Source organism: Rhinolophus sinicus, chromosome 6 (assembly GCF_057876585.1).
Source record: "Rhinolophus sinicus isolate RSI-liver-muscle chromosome 6, RSI-T2T, whole genome shotgun sequence".
NCBI classification, from domain to species: domain Eukaryota; kingdom Metazoa; phylum Chordata; class Mammalia; order Chiroptera; family Rhinolophidae; genus Rhinolophus; species Rhinolophus sinicus.
In genome coordinates, this window is record NC_142506.1 from 53132723 (window position 1) to 53153537 (window position 20815).

Here is a 20815-nt window from a genome sequence, read left to right on the forward strand (position 1 = left end):
TCACATTCATAATGGAGTGATCTTCTTTGTCCTTGAAAATACTTTTTGTCTCAGTCTTTTTTGTCTTACAGTAATACAGAGGGTGCCAAAAAAAACAAAGTATACACATTTTAAGGAAAAAACTGTATTAAAATTGTAATACTCAATATATACCAATAAAAAAAGATGAATGCAAGTCATGTGTATACATTTTTTTGGCACCCCCAGTATATTCGATGGGGCTTGGACTTTCTGTGGGAAGAATCTTGTACTTCCTACAATATATGACTGTCCCACATGAATGGTTTAGCACATGTTTCTGTCAGATGCCCAAGAGTATGACCTATCTAGGACCAATTTCTGGGTATGTACACTAGGATGAATAGGGAATTTGAGAGGAAATGGTTTACCCAAAGAATGCATTCTTTCGGCTGGATAGAGAGACAAAAGAACAGGAATTAGGAAGGGACTTATCTCTTGGGAGATGAAGGAAGGAGTAAAGGTCAAGAATTCTCTTTGATTTTGAAGAACTGGTAGAGTGGGAATACACTAGAGAAAATAGGAAAGATACACTCTTATGGTCCAAGAGTGAGATGACAGTGCCCCTTTCATTGGCACATGGTCCCTTTGCAGACCCCATACCTATGGTCTTCCCAGATCCATTTCCAACAATAACACATTAAATATTTGACATAATTAAGAAAGCATGGATGTGAAGGTGTTATAATAGCTGTCTGTGATGAAATCAATACATTAAATACTCCTTTAACTACTGTCCCCTCCATACCTTGTCCCCAGCCCCAGCCCTAGTAGTAGTTGGAAGCTGAAGAAGGAGCAGGTGGGCCTGCCAGGAAAAGTAGTTTTATCATGTAGCTACCAGGTTTGATTCACAAATTAAATTGCATGTATTAACATTGTAAATTAAAATGCAAAATCCGCCACTGCCATTTTTCTCTCTCCTGAGGTTTTTGTCTTTCTTACTCTAATGAAAAGGGTCTTCGATTCATAAGAAGTGGGAGGTGGTTTGTACTTACTTGGAAAAAAAAAAAGCCTTTGATGAAAATACATCTCACTTTAATTTATAGGGATACATAAAGATACATGAACATGTTTTCATATATGAAAACATGGGATGGAGCAGTTCCAATGACCATTAGGTGTGTAATGTAGACCTGGATTAGATTGTTGACGCAAAGGGAAGGTGAAGGAATTTTAAGATAATGCTTTATAATAACCACTGACCACATATGGCTTTTGAACACTTGAAATGTGGCTACTCCAGATTGAGATATTTTGTAAGTGTAATATCCACACTGGATTTCAAAGACAGTACAAAGAATGTAAAATATCTCATTAATAATTGTTTTATATTGATTATATGTTGACTAACATATATTATTAAAATCAGTTTCACATGTTTCTTCTAACTTTTTTAATGTAGCCACTAGAAAAATTTTAATCACATAGGTGACTCACATTATATTTGTGTCAGACAGTGGTGCTTTAGACAGGATCATATAGACAGAAATTAAAGTACCCTGAATAATAGAAATGATAATGAACAAGTACTCACAGAAATTTGCTCAAATTTCCGTGTTTCACGCAAGAAATAGTTTTATGGATTTTCAATCTTTATTCATTTCATTTTAACTCAGTTTATAAGTGAAGGTATTAGAGCCTATATTCTTCAACAGTTTTCACCCTAAAACAAAAACAAGATGTGAAAGTATTTACAGACAATTCTCAACTTCAGATGGTTCGACTTACGACTTTTCAACTAATGATTTTTCAACTTTATGAGAATGTGAAATTGATATGCATGCTAAACTACATGAGCTATTCAACACTTTATTATAAAACAGGCTTTGAGATAGATGATCATTCCCAACTATAGGCTAATGCGTTTTGAGTATGTTTAAGGTCAGCTAGGCTAAGCTGCTAGGTGTTCAGTGGGTGAGGTGTATTGAGTGCATTTGTAAATTACAGTATTTTCAACTTACGATGTGTCTATTAAGACACAAACCCCTTGTAAACCGACATGCCCTGTGAACAGAATCCCTATTCTCTGGAAGAGAAATTAGTTTTAATATTCAATGTGACCTTTTCTTCCACAGGTACTACACTAACACCCCAAACTACCACATTTTTAGTACCAGAAGTACTGTAAGTGTTTAATTTTTTTTTAATTGTAGTTAAGTATTAATTTCTTTTAACTTAGAGCAGAGGTCAGAGTTAATCCTATCCAGTAGTATAGCACAGTATCATCCTTATCTTTTTTTTAATTTCCTTCATTTCATTTATCTTCCTAATAGAGATTCCCTCTCCAAAAAATGTTCTTAAATATGTATGTGGCAAAAATAGATAGTGTTGTTTTGAGTGTTTTTGTGATTTAATATTCACAAAATTGTGTCATGATACAGATAAGATGACCATGTCTCATTCATCTTTGTTTTGTTTCCTTTTCTCCGAGATACTTAATACATTATTTTTGAAATAAAACAAAGATCTTAAAGTTTTGGGGGGAGACAAGTGAAGTGTGTCCCAGAAACATTACTTTTCCTTTGTCGTGTTACTTTGTATACTTTCAAAAGAGTCAAATTTTAGTTATTCTTTCTTTAAATAATAATGACCCAGAAAATTGAACCCTAAGTCTAAACACTGAAATGAAAATTTTGCATCAGATTTTATTGTTTGAACTATTTTACCTTCTTTTTTAGATTAAGTTAGAGTATGAAGGAACATTGTTTTCTGAGTGGAGTGTGCCAAGTACTTGTTCTGTGAAAAATAAAACGTAAGCTTTTCACCGTGAATGTCAATATACCAGAGGTGCCAAAAAAATGTATACAAGTGGACACTTTGGTCAACGTTGCTTAAGCAGACGTTTGCCATAATCAGAAGTGTCTGGATGCTGATGGTCACCACCTTGAGCTCCTCTTGTAATTGCAGAAGTCAAATGTGACTTGTATTCATTTTTTGTTATCGGTATATATAGAGTATTACAATTTTAACAGTTTTTTTCCTTTCATAAAATGTGTATACCTTTTGTTGGCACCCTCTGTATGTGTGTATTTACACGTAACAAAACATTCATGTGGATATTCAGATTCAAGCCTGTGATTTCATGTAAATTTCTTCCCATTAAATAGATGTGAAAAGAAAAATAAAATCACTTTGAAAATACAATAGAAGTAAAATGTTGCTATAGTCTTTATTTTTTAAATAGCACACAATTGATGTTTTTAGGCTTAAAAAGTAGGGAAATTTTTATTAATCTCCTATGCATCTTGACGTATGTCTCCTTTCTTGTTCCTTTAAAATGCTAGATCACCCAAGACAGAACTGCGATGTTCTTCTCCTGGTTTTCATACCGTAAGACCAATTGTGAAAGGCCCAGTAAGTTGATTTTAATGACTTATTAAACTTGAAAAATCATCTGTTACATTTTATTTTGCCTTTTTTTGAGCTTTCAACTTACTCTAACTTGTTTTAAATAGCATACGTTGTAATTTAAGTAAGAGCTATTTTAAAATCATTGTATGTCATTAATTTTTAGGTATAGCTCATAGCAAATTTTAAGTTATGAAATGATACATGAGTTTTACCTTAGCCTTTTTATTAGTAAGGATGTTAAAGCTCAAGTTATCATCTTAATGATAATAGTACTCCCAGCTAAGTGGGCTTCATGGCATATACTCCTATGACTATACCTAGGATTAAAGCCATTTTTAGCAGATTTGTTTTTACTATATTTTCGTCAATTCAAAAAAGCATATGTGAATGCAAATAAATGAGCGTGATGTTGAATTCTCTCTAGTTTATAAAAAAAAGTAAAGCATTTTAAAACATTGACATTTTATTAATTAGTAACAAAGTACTGGCCACACACTTCACAGCTGATGTTCCCACACAAATGTCTAAAGCCACTGCTACAGAGACTCCACATAACAAATCTTGCCTTTACTTTGGGGCTTATGCCTTTTTTTTTCATTCATAATCTTATTTTCAGGGAACAAGTAGATAGAGTGATGTGGGAGAGGCCAGGTGAACATTAATTCATTTTTCAATACCTATAGGTTGAAAAATACTCGAATTTGGCTTTTTGAGTTTATGAGTGTTTACCAGTTTCATAAACACAATTCCTGAAGTAAAGTATTCCTTTCACTTTTGTCCTATGTTGGAAGCCCATATAAATGTGTAATGTTATGTAAAAAAAAATACACACAGAAATACTTGCATATATAGGGCCATATTTGTCATTTATGTATAGTGTCATCAGATCGTATAACCTTTAAGAAATTACATGTGACTTTTGAAATACACTCAAAAGCACTTAGTTATAACAACAAAAACCATCTCCAGGCATTGCCAAATGTTCCCTGGTGAGCAAAATCACCTCTGGTTGAGAACAATTAAAGAAAAAAATTAATTGAATTGTATTTCAATGAGGAAGACTGTCTAGGAAAATTCACTGTTTTCCTTTGTCCTCTCACAGAGAACACTTCTGTGACAGAACTTTTGAGGGGTTGGGGTGTTCTATACTGACCGGTTCTCGAACACCAGGTGGGTGGGCTGGCCTATCATTCTTCATGAGGTTTACATCACATCCCTCAAGTTAAGAGCTCAGTCCCACAAGACTGCCCCCACTTCAGATGCCCATCCCATGTTGTCACCTGTACTTCTGACTGACTGGCTATAAATCCAGCTTCCCACAATCTTCTCCTCAACTTCAATAATTTGCTAGAACAGCTCACAGAACTCAGAGAAACACTTACATTTACGCGTTATAATAAAGGCTAGGAAAAAGGATACAGGTGAACAGGCAGATGAAGTGGTACATAGGGCTAAGTTCAGAAGGATCCTGCGAATTGGAGCTTCTATCCCCGTGGGATTGGGATGCATCACCCCGCCTGCATATGGATGTCAACCAACCCAGACGCTCTGGACTCCCATACTTTAAGCATTTTTTATGGAAGCTTCATTACACAGGCATGATTGATTACTAATTCATTTTCCAGCTCCTCGCCCCTCTCCAGAGGATGGTACGGTTGAGCTGAAATTTCCAAGCTTCTAATCATGGCTTGGTATTTCTAGTGACCAGTTCCCACCCAGGAGCCCACTAAGAGTCACCTCATTAGAACAAAAGCAATTTAGGATCTCTGTGTCAGACATTCCTTTCACTCAGGATGCCACAAAAGTTTTAGAAGCTCTGTTTCAGGAACTGAGGTTGAAGACAAAATATTAGCAGGCGCTGGAGGCAAAGACATATATAATTCTTACTATTTCACAGGGACAAATATATTAGAAATAGTAAGCCATCCAAATTTGTCACTCATGATAGTAAATTCTGAAGTACAGCGAGTATCTAAAAAATTAAACTAGTATTATACAAAAATTTGTTAGTTCTATTCTGAAATTTATTCATTATACTTTCTCTAATCTTAGATAACTAACTTAGTTCCTCTGGGACTTTTATGCTTGTATCCAAATTTGTATTTATTTTAAAGTTAATATATCATAGTTTCTTTTGCTATTTATTTTAGGATTTAGAAGAAGAACGCTATTTATTTGTGGACAGTACTCTTGTTTGCTTTCTGTGGTATTATAAACTCATGTAAGTACTGCAATATTAAATACAAAGATAATAAATACTTTTTAAGAGTATTTAGCTTTAAGTTTAAATTAACTACAAATGGATTACCTACATTATAGTTTCCTATAAGCTTTCGTTCACCAATCAAGATATTTTCAAATATGTTGCTAAACTAATATTGAACGGACAATAAAAATAACAATGCCAACCACTATTTGAACATATATTGCTTCTATATGTTCATACTTTATGTAAATTATCTCTCAATTTTCATAATAACCATAAATGTAAGTATTGTTATCTTTATTTTATAAATGAGGAAATGTAAGCCTGGTTAGGTTAAAAAGTTTGGACAAAAACACACAGCCACTAAAAGATAGCATTGGGATTTGACTCCGGTTTTTCTACAAGTCTATTTTATTTCCATGATATATATTAAATTCCAGAAGGACTTTCTTTGTCTTGGGTAGCTCTTCAAACTCAGTGTAACATGAGAGTGAATGAATATAACTAAGAAGGGAAAACTGGAACAAGAAGAAATAATTAACTGCATTATAAAATCACTTTGATAAGTAAAAAACGTCAATGAACCAGAATGTTTTTTAGTATCATAGTCAAGGCAATATTCTAAGCACTGTGTCAAATACAAAGAACTGTCTTATGTGGCCCCTACTCTCCAGATGACTTAATGCAGCTATTTCTCTTTATCTACTTAACATCCCTTCCTTTGGATGAGCTATCCTGTCCTTACTCTGTGATGAAATTGTTAATTTCGTGTGATTGGTATGGCACTAACTCCATAACCCCACATTTCACTGGCCACAGTGATTAGGTGAGCATTAGCCTGAGACCCGGGCAGAAGTGACCAGAAAACTCATGTCTTCAATAAATCATGGCTGTTGCTGATAGTTTCATTGCGCTGGTTCACGTGGTCCTTTAAAGTCAGATGGCTCTGCAGTTTATGTGCAATTTTTGGATTGAAAGTCCTGATAACTGGATTTCACGAGCCCCTCCAGGAGTACACGTTCAGCAATTCCTCTCCAAATCACTACCAACTTCTCAGAGTCTTCGCAGGAAGCAAGGACGGAGTCTCTTCTCCTCATGAAACCAGACTCTTTCTCGTTGCGGGGTTTAGACATGCCAATCCCCAGCTTCCCCCTATAGGTTTTGAACCAATTGAGAAACAGACAAGGGAAAATTTGTGGGGGAAAAAATTCTGGTACATCTGAATTGGAGAAAAGACCCTGGCTCTGGGGTCAAATGGGATATTTCTACTGCCCCCAAGGAGAGACGTGCGCACCATCTGATTGGAGCATCTGCTGAGAAAGCATCTATAATAGCCAGTGTCATGGGTATCCAGTCTCTCACACACACACTGAGCCCCAAGAGCTGGTGAGAGCAATGGGCCTCCACACTGCCCTGATCCAGATATGCTCCCTCCAAGAAAGCAAAAACCTACCCAGAAGAAGTACCTACCCACAGGGGTAAGTTAGCCAAAAAGAGAGAGCTCAGGGGGAACTAAGTGTTTTTCTGTTACGTACGAGCAGGTTGTACAAATATTCTCACTCTATCACCTGTAAAAATAGCATTTAAAGAATAAAAATGAGATGAATACCCATGCATCCATCATGTGTATTTTTCTACACGAATAATTAGTTTTCTCATACCCACTTATTGAATAATTTATCCATAATGCCAGCTCCATCATACAGTAGGTCAATTTTCCATGTGTGCATGGATTTCTTTCCAGGCTGGCTGTGCTGTTCAGCTCTTTGCCTACACTTGAACAAATTCTACATATTACGATAACTTCTTTTTTATTTTTTTAAACTTTTATTTATTTTAAGTGTGTTTTTCCAGGACTCATCAGCTCCAAGTTAAGTAGCTGATTCAATCTAGTTGTGGAGGGTGCAGCTCACAGTGGCCCATGTGGCAATCGAACCAGCAACCTTGTTGTTAAGAGCACTGCGCTCTAACCAACTGACTTAACTGGCCGCCCCCACGATAACCTTATTTTTTAAATCTTGATAACTGATAGTGTAAGAACCCATCCTACTCTGACCCCAAATCTTGTCCTCCTTAGTGTTGGGCCTGTTTTTCTTCCCCATGAATTTTTGGAATTGGTTTGTCAAATTCCACCAAAAAACCTAGTAGGGTTTTTAACAATTTGTCTAAATATTTTAACCCATTTGGAGAGTCTTTCTACTCAAGAGTAATATATAACCCTGCATTTATTTAGGTCTTTTCACATGTCTGCTGGTAAAATTTTATAATTTTTTCAACTGGGGGATGAAAGCCGGTGACATCGGCAGGGGATCTGTACTGACCATTGGTTTCTTCAGGGGCAGAAGCTGCTGGGTTCTCTGTAGAGCCGGTCACTGGGAGTCGCTGTTGCCCTCACTGTGTGGCCAATGCTGGTGGCCCCTGCTCTTCTTCCTTGTTCCATCTCTCTATGTCTCAGCTTTGACGACCTCTGTGTGGAGTGAAACCAAAGCGGGTCCTCCCTGCCGTATCCCAAAAGGCTCAGAAGCTGATCATTCACCTCCGCCAGAATTTCCCTGTTTTTATTTGTGGATAGCTGTGTGATTGTTGGCCTTTGTGGTGGGGACAGAGGCCGGGATCTCCTCCTCCACCATCTTGGTGACATCAGCCTCTTCTATCTCTATAATGATTCTTCCCCAGTCTTTCTCTTTTGCTTTTTGTAATCTGTCCTTACCTGAAATGTCAGCTGAATCTAGGTTTCTCTCCTTGGCCCTCTTCTCATTTCACACTCCATTCTGTGCCAACTTTAAGAAATCCAAGCAAACTGATAAAGATCCAGCAGAATGCCACCAATATTGTTTTTCAACGGGAATCAGGATTGTCATTTTAACATCAACTTATACTGTCACTCTACAAGGTTACTTTTCATAATCTTTTTAGTATTATTAATACACCAACTTCCTTGCTTCTTTCCTGTGTTTCTGACAAGTAGCACAACACCAGGCAGTACATACCAGCTCTGGAGCTAGGGGTCTTTTGGATAAACCTGGTACTTTATAAACTTTGGGTTATCAAGATTTATAGTACTTATTTTTAGTAGATTTCTAACAAATCAGATTGAACGTCTAAAATAGTATGTTCATTATATGATCTCAGAAACTCACTGCATACACATTTACTGATTCCCAAAATACTTTCATTCTGTTTTATACCTAATAATGTACTAGGCACTGTGCAGTACTCAGTAAATGAAAGAACATAGTCCTAAGGGATTGACTTCAATTATATAATTTAAAAATTCAGGTATGTTTAAAGTGAAAAAATCACTTTCTGCAAAACATACAACTAAACATACAAAAGAATGTGGTCCTTTCACAAAATTTACATTGGAAGGCTAGTGGTGAATGAAGAATTTGCAGTGCTAACTGATTAATTTGTTTTTGACATAAATTATAACTTGTAACACTATAGTTGTGTTTTTCTTTAAGGTGAAATGATGTCAATTTTTTAAAGATTAATCCTGCATCTTTGGCCCTGTCAACTTCACTATTGTTAAGAAAGCATGCTTGCAGATTCAAGCCCCTCAGCTCTCTGTGGTGACACATGAGAATCAATAATTATATTTAATTATAGATATGTAGCTGTTTTTACATTTAGCATTTAATCGTTTATCTATAATGGAATATAAAGAGACTATTCCAAGATTTAGAGACATGTATATTGACAGAAGTATATTCAAACTAATACTTAGCATGCTGTGTACTAAAATATGATTCTTTTTTTTTCCCAACAGAAATTTCTCTCACAATTTAACCCAGGTAAAACATTTTTTTTTAAATGCTATATGTCTTCCATGTATTACTCCTATATTATTTCCCTCTTATCTTCTATATTTACCAGGAGAGGAATTGTCTAAACTAATTTTTCCACAAAATGTGCTTAGAGCAGTGGGACTCAAGGTATGCTTGAGGCCCTGTAGGACTCCACAGACTTTTTCAGGAGGTCCATGGGGTCTATTCTTTTCCAACTTCATATCGGTATTAGGATAGAGTCTCCCCATATACTTCCACCAAAACATATACCAACAGCTTGAATGCAGGAACACAGATGAAAATCAGTAACTGTCTTCTATTAAGCCAGATATTTTAAAAGATTTTTTAATGTAAAATGTGAAACAACCATTCTTCTTAGAACGTTTTGTTTGGGGAAATAGTTTTTTTCATAAAAATATAGTTAGGTTGACATGTAATGGGTTTGCCATAGTTTTTAAAATACACCAATATCTTTTGATGTTCTCAATTTTAATTTGTTAAATGGTAAATATTGATAGACAGATGTAAAACAAAAGCTCTGTGGAATTCTCAATAATTTTTAAGACTCTGAAGGACTCGAGATCAGAAGTCTGTTTAACATCTGGACTAAAGGATGATTAGAAATATGATAGATATATTTTAAAGTTTTTTCATTGAAACGAGGTGGTAATATTTGGAAATTAAAGCTCTGTAGATATTTTAATTTTCTAAAAGCAGCGATTTGCTAGAAAGAAGAGGCAGTGAGAAAAATAGTAATAAATAAACTTTCTACATTGAATCAAGATGATTGATTGAGCCCAGGTGTCTGTATGTACTCCTATTCCAAATACAATTGACATTGCAGAATTTTTAATTAAGGCTATACCTATAACAGTGCAATAAAGCCAGCAAGAGTGTTATTTGTGGGTAAGGAATTTGAATATAAAAAATAGAAGGAAACTTGTAGAAGTAGAATACTTCTACAGGCCCAGATAATGCAGAATAACCTCCATCTCACTCAAAACATATAGAAATGCCTTTAGAAAATGTGTGTGTGTGTGTGTGTGTGTGTGTGTGTGTGTGTGTCTGTAATGCTAGTGTAGACTTTTACATTAATACAGGTGCATGTGTGTGAATAGAATTTAAAAGCAAGTGAAGGAACTTTCTATTTCTCAGAAATAATGAAAGAACTGAAAGCCAGAGTTGTAAGATTGAATTCTGAACTAAGGGTATTAGATAGAATATAATCCCTAGTAGACAAGGGGTGATGTTTTAATGTGTGTGCACAGATAGAAAGTGAAGCCTTCGACCTGTGGGAGAAGGAGGAGCTGAAACTAATCTTCCTACATGACACTAGAGTTTATACGAGGCCTGTAATATGGGAACTAGTCAAGTTTCACTCACTGGCTTAGAGTGATTACAAAGAAATGATACATCATTTGGGGGCTGTAAAAAGATAGGGAGTTATCTACACAAAGTTTCAGGTGGATATCCAAGGTTAACAGTCTAAGAGGTTAGAGAATCTAGAGCCAAGTAATAAATAAAAAATGGCAAGCAGTGAAACACATAAGGCCCAGGCAGAAGTCATTGCAAAAACCATTTCCATAACCAAGAGTATACAGGATTCTCATTGAAAACAAACCCTCGGAAAATAACCTCAAAATAAAAGGAACAAGCCACAAAAACAACAAACTGCCTGAACTAGACACACACATAAAAATGGAGAAAGTTCATACTATTCAAAACTAAAGGTGAAAACCATCTGAAAGATTATTAAATCCCTACTTAAAATGGTCAAAGAGATAAAAGAAAGGATAGAAACAAAAAAATAACAAGAACAGGGATAATTCATACTTATACAACATTCAGAAATTTAAAAACATACTATTAATGTCTTGAAATGAAAAAATAGGCATCTAAAATAAAAATTCAACAACAAGTTACAGTTGAGAAAATGGCAGAATTAGCAATTTGGAATGGGAGTCATGCAGAATGCAACACATAAAAGTGAAAAGATGGAATATATCCAAAGAGAAGTAAAGACAAATACAGGATAAACTGAGACAATTTATCATACATATAATAAGAGTTCTTCCAAAAGTGTAAGAAAATTAATTGGCGATAATACTGAAAGAGGATAATTATGGAAATTCTTCAAAACTGAAGACATGAGTTCTCAGCTTGAAAAACTGAAGTACTAGATGCAGTAATGGTGAGCAAATAAACCATATAGTTTGCTAATAAATCTAAAAAAACAATTGACGATTGAAACATTTTAATAATGACTAATGTTTTTTAAACAAAGTGAAATTAAAATACTAGCCAACAAAAGAATGGAGAATGGAGGGGGATTTGAGTTTGAAATTGTCCTTATAAAGTTCTTATAAATATTCAGGATAGGGATACTGATTAATTTTAGCCTACATTATATATGCATGTAAAAAATTAAGGTGTCCATTAAAGTAATAGGAATAAATGTGTAATTTCTAAAAACTAGAGTTCTGGAAGAATTTTTTAAATGTTATCAATTCAATAGGGGGCAATAAAAAACAAAAATGAAATAAAGAGAAATTGAAATGTAGAATATAGGCAAACAAAAACAAGATTAAAAAATCATTTAAATTATATCAGTAATCAAAATGTCATTGGATTAAATCCACCTGGTAAATGACAAAACTCTAGAAACCTCATTTTTATAAATGTTACATAGTTAAAGCAAAGTAATGAAAAATTTGGAAAGAAAAGGATGCAACCAGGTTGATACTATCAAAAGGAAATTGGGGTTATGATATGAATATCAAATAAAAATTATGTGATGCTCCAAAGGCACTAATAAGCAAAAAAAGGCAAATTATTCATGATAAAGGAAAAATCTACAAAGAAGATAAATTGTGCACCTAATAATATAGCCTCACTCAATCACAAAGAAGAGAAAGTTCCCCCAATTCATTTTCTGAATCCAACACTACGTTAATACCAAAAGTAAGCAAGGAGAAAGAAAGGGAGGGAGGGAAGGAGGAAAAGAAGAAACTGCAGACCAATATACTTGTATATATGAATGAAAAAATTTACATAAAATATTAGCAAATGGAATCCAGCAATGTATTAAAAAAATTGAAAAGGACCATATCTTTCAGGAATGTAGCATTGGTTCAATATCAGGAAAATTGACAACAATATCCATATGTCAACACAATAAACAATAAAATAAATGATCATATCATAAATTTAAAAATTCAACAGCCATTCCTAATGAAAACCCTAAATAAAATAAGTTTAGAAGGGAACCACTTAATTCTAATAAAAAACATTTACTTCACAAATAACTAACAATAATTATTATAAATCATTAAATACTTCTAATTCAGTTAAAATCAGGAAGTGGACTCACTGTCACCATTATTATTTAACTTTGTCATGAACATGATAGTATAAATAATAAGATAAGAAAAAGAAATATGCATCATTATAAACTGGTAACTTTAGTAAAGACTTGAAAATACTTAAGAATAAATTTAACAAGAATGACACAAGAGCTGTATCAAGAACCATTCTCAAATTCTGTTGAACGACTTTAAAAAATACCTAGATTTTAAGTTTTTAATTGGACTCAAAACAGAGTCCAATTTTTGATATAAATATATTTTAACATTTATATGGAATTGCCTATTCAAAAAAAATAAGAAAGAAAAGAATTAGATCTACCTCTTTTGAAATGGCCATGGTGTATCAAGTGACAAAAGCAAGTTACAAATAACATGTAGAGTCCAATTTCATTTTTGTAAAAAGTGTGTGTGGAGGTATGTGTGCTGCACCTATTTGTGAGTGTAAAGAAAGGTATTCCTATGAAGTTGAAACATTAGCTACCTCAGGAGTGTACAGGGATATTGTTAACTCTTCCTTCATGTCTTTAGATTGTTTCGCTGTCAAAAAAAAAAACCACACACACATATTGCTTTGATTTTTTTAAATGGGATAATCAAAATGTAAAAGATAAATGAAAGCATTGTTATGGTTATGTTTTACCACAACTAAAAATCAAATTTCTCCAAAAAGTAAAGAGATGCAAACACGTTTTATTTTGTAGGTTATGATTCTATGGGTAGTCGATCCAGAAAATGCAGACTCACATGAGTTGCAATGGAATGCAAGTGAACCTTCACTAGTAGGTGGAAACATTATTATCATAGATAAAATAATATGCTACATTTTTTAAGGGCTGTGAATAATTTATTTTAAGTGGCCCAGAACTAATTAAACACATTTTAATTATTCATTAAGTTCAATTTACTCATTATAGTGATTTTGAACTTGTGTTCGATTTCTACAATTAAAAATCTTTCCTTAGAATTATTTACTGAGTACTCTCTGAATTTTCTATGAACTTCATTATTCATGAAGAGGCTGACATTTAAAATGCTTAGCAGGTATTCCTTGAGCATCTATCTTGAAGTCATCTTTCAAAAATCTGTCCAGTGTCTTATTGAATCCTTTATCACTTAGAGACTAATCAATTTCCTCCAGGTGCAATACAGCCCTTTCTTTAGTGGTTATAAATTTACCTCTTTCGAGATTTTTCTGTCTTCTGTTACAATTAAAATGTATTGAAGAGAAATATAAAATGAGCAATTTTAGTTTCTGATGGAACTATTTACATATTAATGAGTCAAGATCTGTATGATTTTTTTCGTGACTAATGGTAAATTCACGAGAGTTGGACTGACAAATCAGAAAGATAACCAATCAACTAATTGTTTTATTTGGCAATCAACTTTAGAGGGAACAAAATTAGTTAAAGGTAATTAAATACTCTAAGCATTACTGTTACTTAATTTCTGCTCTTCTTGAGTGAAAATGTGCACTTTTTAATATTATTTGGTCCATGCATACCTAATACTTTGCTCTTTTTGTTGCTGTGCCATGTTTATTCATGACCATGTCATTTCCTTAAAACTTTTCTATGGCTCTCCATGACAAACAGCATAGACTCTTGACTCAGACTGTTAACATGGTACGCAAAGCCCTGGAGATTCTATCTCTGCCACTCTTCTGTGGCCTCAGTGCTCCACTTGTCCAGGCGCCAGCGGCCATCCTCTGCCGGGTGCCTGCACACGCCTGCTCCTCCGTGCTTCTGGGTCTTTGCTTATGCTGTTCCCTCTGGAACCACTGCTCATGCCGTTTCTTCATCTACTCATATTTTCGGTCTCATATCAGGTATCACTGCTTCCAAGATGCCTGCCGTGACCACACCAGGACCTTTTTCACATGCGAAGTAGTTTGAGGGGGATTTTTTTAATGCTACAGTTTGGATAAATCATCAACTAAATCGCTCTGATAAAATGTAAATTGTCTGGGTTTTTATCAGCCACAGTGTAACGTGCCTAACAGACAACCAAGTTTAATTCTATCCTGACTCTTCCTTCGTCATTCTCTTCCTTAACCATCCCTGACTTTGAACTCTAAATAATCCCTTATCTTTAACACACTTCCTGTATTTTATTTCATCTTTGAATCTTAACCCACCACTGTGTCTCATCACATTAACTCCCTCTCTGAACCACACCCAGTTCCCAACACCCACACCACGGACCAGAGGACCCGCAGTAGGGTGCGGCTCGGGGATGGGGTACAGGATAACTTATTTCTACAATTTGCTTTAAAAATATTAAAAGGTTCAGAGTTTTATTTTCTTTGAGGTTCTTTCCCTTTAATTACCATTTTAACTGTGAATTATACCATGAAGAAAGAAGCATAAAACCTAATTATACAGTTTACTGAATAATAATAAATAGCTATATAACCACTCTCAAGAAATAAAACACTAACAGTAGAACGTCCCCATGTGCCCCACTTTCTCCTTCCACCCTAGAGGTGCTTGTATGGATGGATATAATCCCTTCCTTCCCCCAGTGGTAACCATTCCTCTGAACTTTATGGTAATAATTGCTCAGCGTTTACTTTTAGTTTACCACATAATTCCTAAACAGTGCAGTTTAGTGGATTTTGGTTTTGTTTTATTTTAAATGGAATCCTGTTTTATATACATGGTGCATATTGCTTTTTTTTTTTTTTTGGGGGGGTCAACATTATATAAGATTTGTCCACATTATATATGCCTATAGTTTGTTCATTTCCTTTGCTGTATAATAGTCCATTGTTTCAACATACGACAAATGTTTTATCCATTCTACTGTTGATGAATTTTGGGTTGGTTTTGTTTTGACTGAGTGTTGGTTTCTCTTTTTCTCCAGCTTCATTGTCATATAAATGATATATAACATTGTGTAAGTTTAAGGTGTACACGTTAATTTGATACACTTATATATTGTGAAATGATTACCACAGTAACATTTTTAACATTTTCATCACCTCACATAATTACCATTTCTTTCTTGTGATAAGATCATTTGAGATTTACTTTCTTAGCAACTTTCAAGTATTTAGTATTAACTATACTAACCATGCTATACATTAGATCCCCAGAATTTATTCATCTGCTAAGTGAAAGTTTGTACCTTTGACCAACATGTCACCATTTCACCTATCTCCTCAAACTCTTGCAACCACCATTCTACTCGCTGATGAGTTCAGCTTTTTAGATTCCACATAAAATTGAGATTACACAATATTTGACTTTCTCTGACTTATTTTATTTATCATAATGTGCTCAAGTTCCATATATATTGTTGCAAATGGCAGGATGTCCTTCTTCCTAATGGCTGAATAGTATTCCACTGTGTGTGTGTGTGTGTGTGTGTGTGTGTGTGTGTGTATACATATATATAGATAGATAGGTATTGATATATCTGACAATTATATATGTCTGACAATTAAGTTCGCAAACTTGTTGCAATGATGTTGCTAACCTTTTCTGATATCAGAGGGATTATTCATTATGAATTTGTACCAAATGAACAAACAGTTAACCAAGTTTACTATTTATTTGGAAGTGCTGAAAAGGCTGCGTGAAAAAGTTAGACGACCTGAACTTTTCACCAACAATTCATGGCTCTTGCATCACGACAATGCACCAGCTCACACGGCACTGTCTGTGAGGGAGTTTTTAGCCAGTAAACAAATCACTGTATTGGAACATCCTCCCTACTCACCTGATCTGGCCCCCAGTGACTTCTTTCTTTACCCGAAGATAAAGGGAATATTGAAAGGAAGACATTTTGATGACATTCAGGAAATCAAGGGTAATACAATGACAGCTCTGATAACCATTCCAGAAAAAGAGTTCCAAAATTGCTTTGAAAGGTGGACTAGGCGCTGGCATCAGTGCATAGCTTCCCAAGGGGAGTACTTGAAAGGTGACTGTAGTGATATTCAGCAATGAGGTATGTAGCACTTTTTCTAGGATGAGCTCGCAAACTTAATTGTCAGCCCTCATATGTATTTTATACCTTTACTTTGTCCAATCATTCATTAACAGACACTTAGGCTGTTTCTATATCTTGACTATTGTGAATGATGCTGCAATGAACATGAGAGTGCAGATGTCTACTCAAAAGAGAAATAGTCCTAACTGTGGAAAAGACTGCATATCTGATGATGGCCATAGCCATAATATTTACAGTAGTGAAACAATAAAACTACCTAAATGTCCAATAGGGGATTGTTAAGTCAATGATGACAATTTACTCAATAGAATATCATGTTATCACTAAAAATGATATTTATATAATCTTCTGGTTATATAGCATGAATATATAACAATAGCCTACAGATTGGTAAATCCTAAGAAAATAAATGTGTTTTTCATATTTTTGATAATTTCTATGTGGCAATTTTTTCTATATTTATAAAATTATCTTTAATGACCATGAGTTAACCTCTTAATGAAAAAAATGTGTCTGTAAGCTTGTTTACATTATTGTCTTAACTTTTTCTTGGCCTGTCATTTTTTTCAATCATCTTGTTGTATGTATTGCTTATTATATTTTATTTCCATCTTATCCAAGCTGCATTACGGATGTTTCATTTACTCTTTTCCTTTGCATTTATTCACTATTCCTCTGAATATCATGTTATCACTATTCCTCTTAATAGTGAATAAGGTTTTCAGAAACAAAATTAAAATATATATTATTTGGGTTATTTATCAAGCAAACCTATACTTCTCTATCAAAACCATTAAATGTGGATTCTTCACGGGGGCCTTTCCTGACCACCATTCCTTCTCTCAAAAGTAAGTTAAATCCTCCCATAGTCTCAATGACTACAGCCTTACTAACACGCATAGCAGTCTCAAAGGCTCCTTTGTGAGTGCTGGACGTATTTCTAGGAAATTAAAAGGAGCCTTATTGGATGATCAGAGAAGAAGTGAGCTACGGAATTCTAGACTGTGCCTCATTATCTGATTTTGTAATTCTAGGGATTCCCCACAATGAAACTGTTGTGTCTATTCTAAAAACATATTACTAGGAGTAATTCAGTCAATTCAACTTCTCCTTAAATCTCATGAGAAAAAGAGGGAGCATGTCATATTTATCTACATACTAAGAGAATTTTTGTTAAAGCCTCAAGATAGCATTTGAAACCTGCCTTGAAAGAGTATACTGTTTTGAAGGCAGGCTCATATAGAAGTAATTCTAACAGATTAGTTTTAGAAACTCCATTGTGTGTTTCATTGATATTAAAACTAAGGGTATTTATTTAAGGGTCCTCATATAGTCTCAGTTCACTCAGGATTCTAATGGTATATAGTATTTTCGACGTGTTAGAAATTGTATTATGACTTATTTATAATTCATAATATTCTCATTGGGAGAAGACCAAATGGCAGAAAAATAAACAAACCTGAATCTTGAAAATGTGGTAAACAATATCTTAAGTAAAATAATAAATTCAATGTATCATGATATAATTTCCAAATAATTTTGGCTATGAAAAGAATAAAAAGATTTTTTTTCCTTTTTTTTTTTACAGAATTCTATTATACTTAGCAAGCAATTGGCTGCTTTGGGACAGCAACCTAGCATAAATACATTTCTGAAGAAAAAAGTTTATCTTCCGCATGGGAAAATGAAGAATGGGTATGTAATTCTTAAATTTCAAATATAAAATTCACCTTTAAAATTCAGTTCAATAAGTATCAGAAACTTAAAGTAAAAGAGGTTTTAAAACCCTAGTGGAATTTCATGGTCTATCATATATGTAATTTCCGAGGAGCTTCTTTTATGATACACCAGCAAACTGTGCTAATGAGAACTAGTTACCAACTCAGAAAGTGTCCGTCACAGAAAGTGTCTGTCAGACTTCGAGATTACAGTTTCACATTTTGTATTAACAGCTAACCCTCAATCCAAGAGCCTTTTTCAGGAAGGTGGAAAGTGAGACACAGTGGTGTGACTGATGGCACAGTTATTACTAGCGTCAATGCGGGTGCCTGCATGCATGCACACGCACACACACACACACACACACACACACACACACACCACAAATTCTGCCGGAGAAGTAAAATCTCTTACTGTTGAAGTCAGTAGGTTCTGATGGGATGTACACAGCCTTTCTTAGTGTATTGAGCACCTAGGCACAGGGCAAGGTGCTTATAACTGAAAGCTCGAATTCCCACCGTCAATGACCTTACAGTTAGTGGGAGAGATGAGGAAACAAGTCGATGTTATGACAGAGGTGAGCCAGGGCTGAAGCAGAATACACAGGGGATGCCCGAGCTGAGGCTTGGAGGGAGTCAGGCAGAGTTTTCCTAATTGTTGACCTCCGCATAGTTGACAAGAAATAAAAAGTCAGCCAATTGGGGAAGCGTTCCAAATGAATCCAGATGGGCAACCTATACAAGGGCCTTCCAACAGAGATCTAAGAAAGCAGATGCCTTCTAAGGAGATGGCTAAGAAGTTCAATTCATGGATAGAGTAAAGGGTGCCATCCAGAGAGAGAAAATGTTTGTGAAACCAACAATAGTCTGGACCTTAACTTCCTGCTAGTCTTATACAAGTATTTTATAAAAGTTTGGGAGGTAGGGAAGAAAGCACTAACACAAGCAGATAATTCTAGTCCGAAGCAGCAAAAGGAAGTTAGCATATCCAAATTCAGGCAAGGGAATATATGAGGGCGGAAAATTATAGGCTAATCTCATTCATGAACCTAGATGCAAAATCCCGAGTAAAAGTTGAGCAAATTAAATCTAGCAATATATGAAAAAAAATATGACATATGAGTGAGTCGACTTACACCACAAGTGCAAGGTTAGTATACTATTTTTTAATTTTTTCATGTAATTTACTACATAAATAGATTAAAGGAATAAAACTACAGGTCATTTTAATAGGGATAGAATAAAGCTTTACTTAAAAATGAGATTGTTCTTTACCTTACATCATATATAAAAATAATCTCATAAATAATAATATATTAATATCAGAAGACATACCAATGAAGGGTTAAAATGAAAAAAATGTAGAAAAAGAAGAATATCTTTATTGCCTCAGGATAGGAAGTGATTTCTATAATAAATCAAAAGGTAAAGGTTTGCTAAGGTAAAGACTTGATAAAATCAGCTCATCGATAAGTACATGAAATGTTCAAACTTACTAGTAATCAAAGAAAAATATTAATAGTACAATGAGATCCATTTTACACAGACCAAACTGATAAATACATTAACGTTTTAGGAGGTTGTTGGTGGAAATGTCTCAGTCTGTTCAGGCTGCTGTAGCAAAATACCATTAACTGGGTAGCTTATAAACAACACAAATGTATTTCTCCCAGTTCTGGAGGCTGGACGTCTGAGATCAGGGTGCCAGCGTGGTGGGGTGAGGGCCCTCTTCTGGGTGGCAGATTTCCTATTGAACCCTCACTGGTGGAAAGGGCAAGGGAGCTCTCTCTCAGGCCTCTTCTATATGAATCCCATTCATGAGGGCTTCACCCTCATGACCCACACACCTGCTTAAGACCCCACCTGCTAATACCATCACTTTGGGCATTAGGATTTCAACATGTAAACTGTGGGGAGAAACAAACATTCAAACCATAGCAATATGCAACAATGGGAACACTGACACACATTGCTAGTAGAAGTGTAAATGGGCACAACCAATTTGAAACATAATTTTACATTATGAGTCAAAGATGAAGATGCACATACCAATGGTTTAGCACTTTAATGCCAGTATATACCTTAGAGGAACCTAGGCACAGGTGCCCTTTTGTGTAAAAGTGTATTTGTAGCAGCATTGTTTCTAATAGCAAAAAGAAAAAACAAATACAAAAAAACAATTCCTTTTGCAATTGCAGCAAAAAGAATAAAATACCTAGGAATAAACTTAACCAAGGATATGAAAGACCTATATGCTGAAAACTATAAGACATTTTTCAAAGAAATTGAAGAAGACACAAAGAAATGGAAAGACATTCCGTGCTCATGGATTGGAAGAATCAATATAGCTAAAATGGCCATATTACCCAAAGCAATATACAGATTCAGTGCAAGCCCCATCAAAATCCCAAT

At 34.7% G+C, this 20815-nt stretch overlaps 1 protein-coding gene across 1 annotated transcript in view; it reads left to right on the forward strand.

Annotated features, from left to right (window-relative positions):
- The window catches only part of CATSPERE (catsper channel auxiliary subunit epsilon), an 84497-nt gene that overhangs the window by 2241 nt on the left and 61441 nt on the right, over nt 1-20815 (forward strand). Inside the window, exons 2-8 of the mRNA XM_019730846.3 lie at nt 2094-2142; nt 2697-2770; nt 3303-3372; nt 5520-5590; nt 9345-9369; nt 13430-13507; nt 18274-18380. Coding sequence (XP_019586405.3) covers nt 2094-2142; nt 2697-2770; nt 3303-3372; nt 5520-5590; nt 9345-9369; nt 13430-13507; nt 18274-18380 — 474 coding nt within the window. The remainder of the gene's footprint in view (nt 1-2093; nt 2143-2696; nt 2771-3302; nt 3373-5519; nt 5591-9344; nt 9370-13429; nt 13508-18273; nt 18381-20815) is intronic.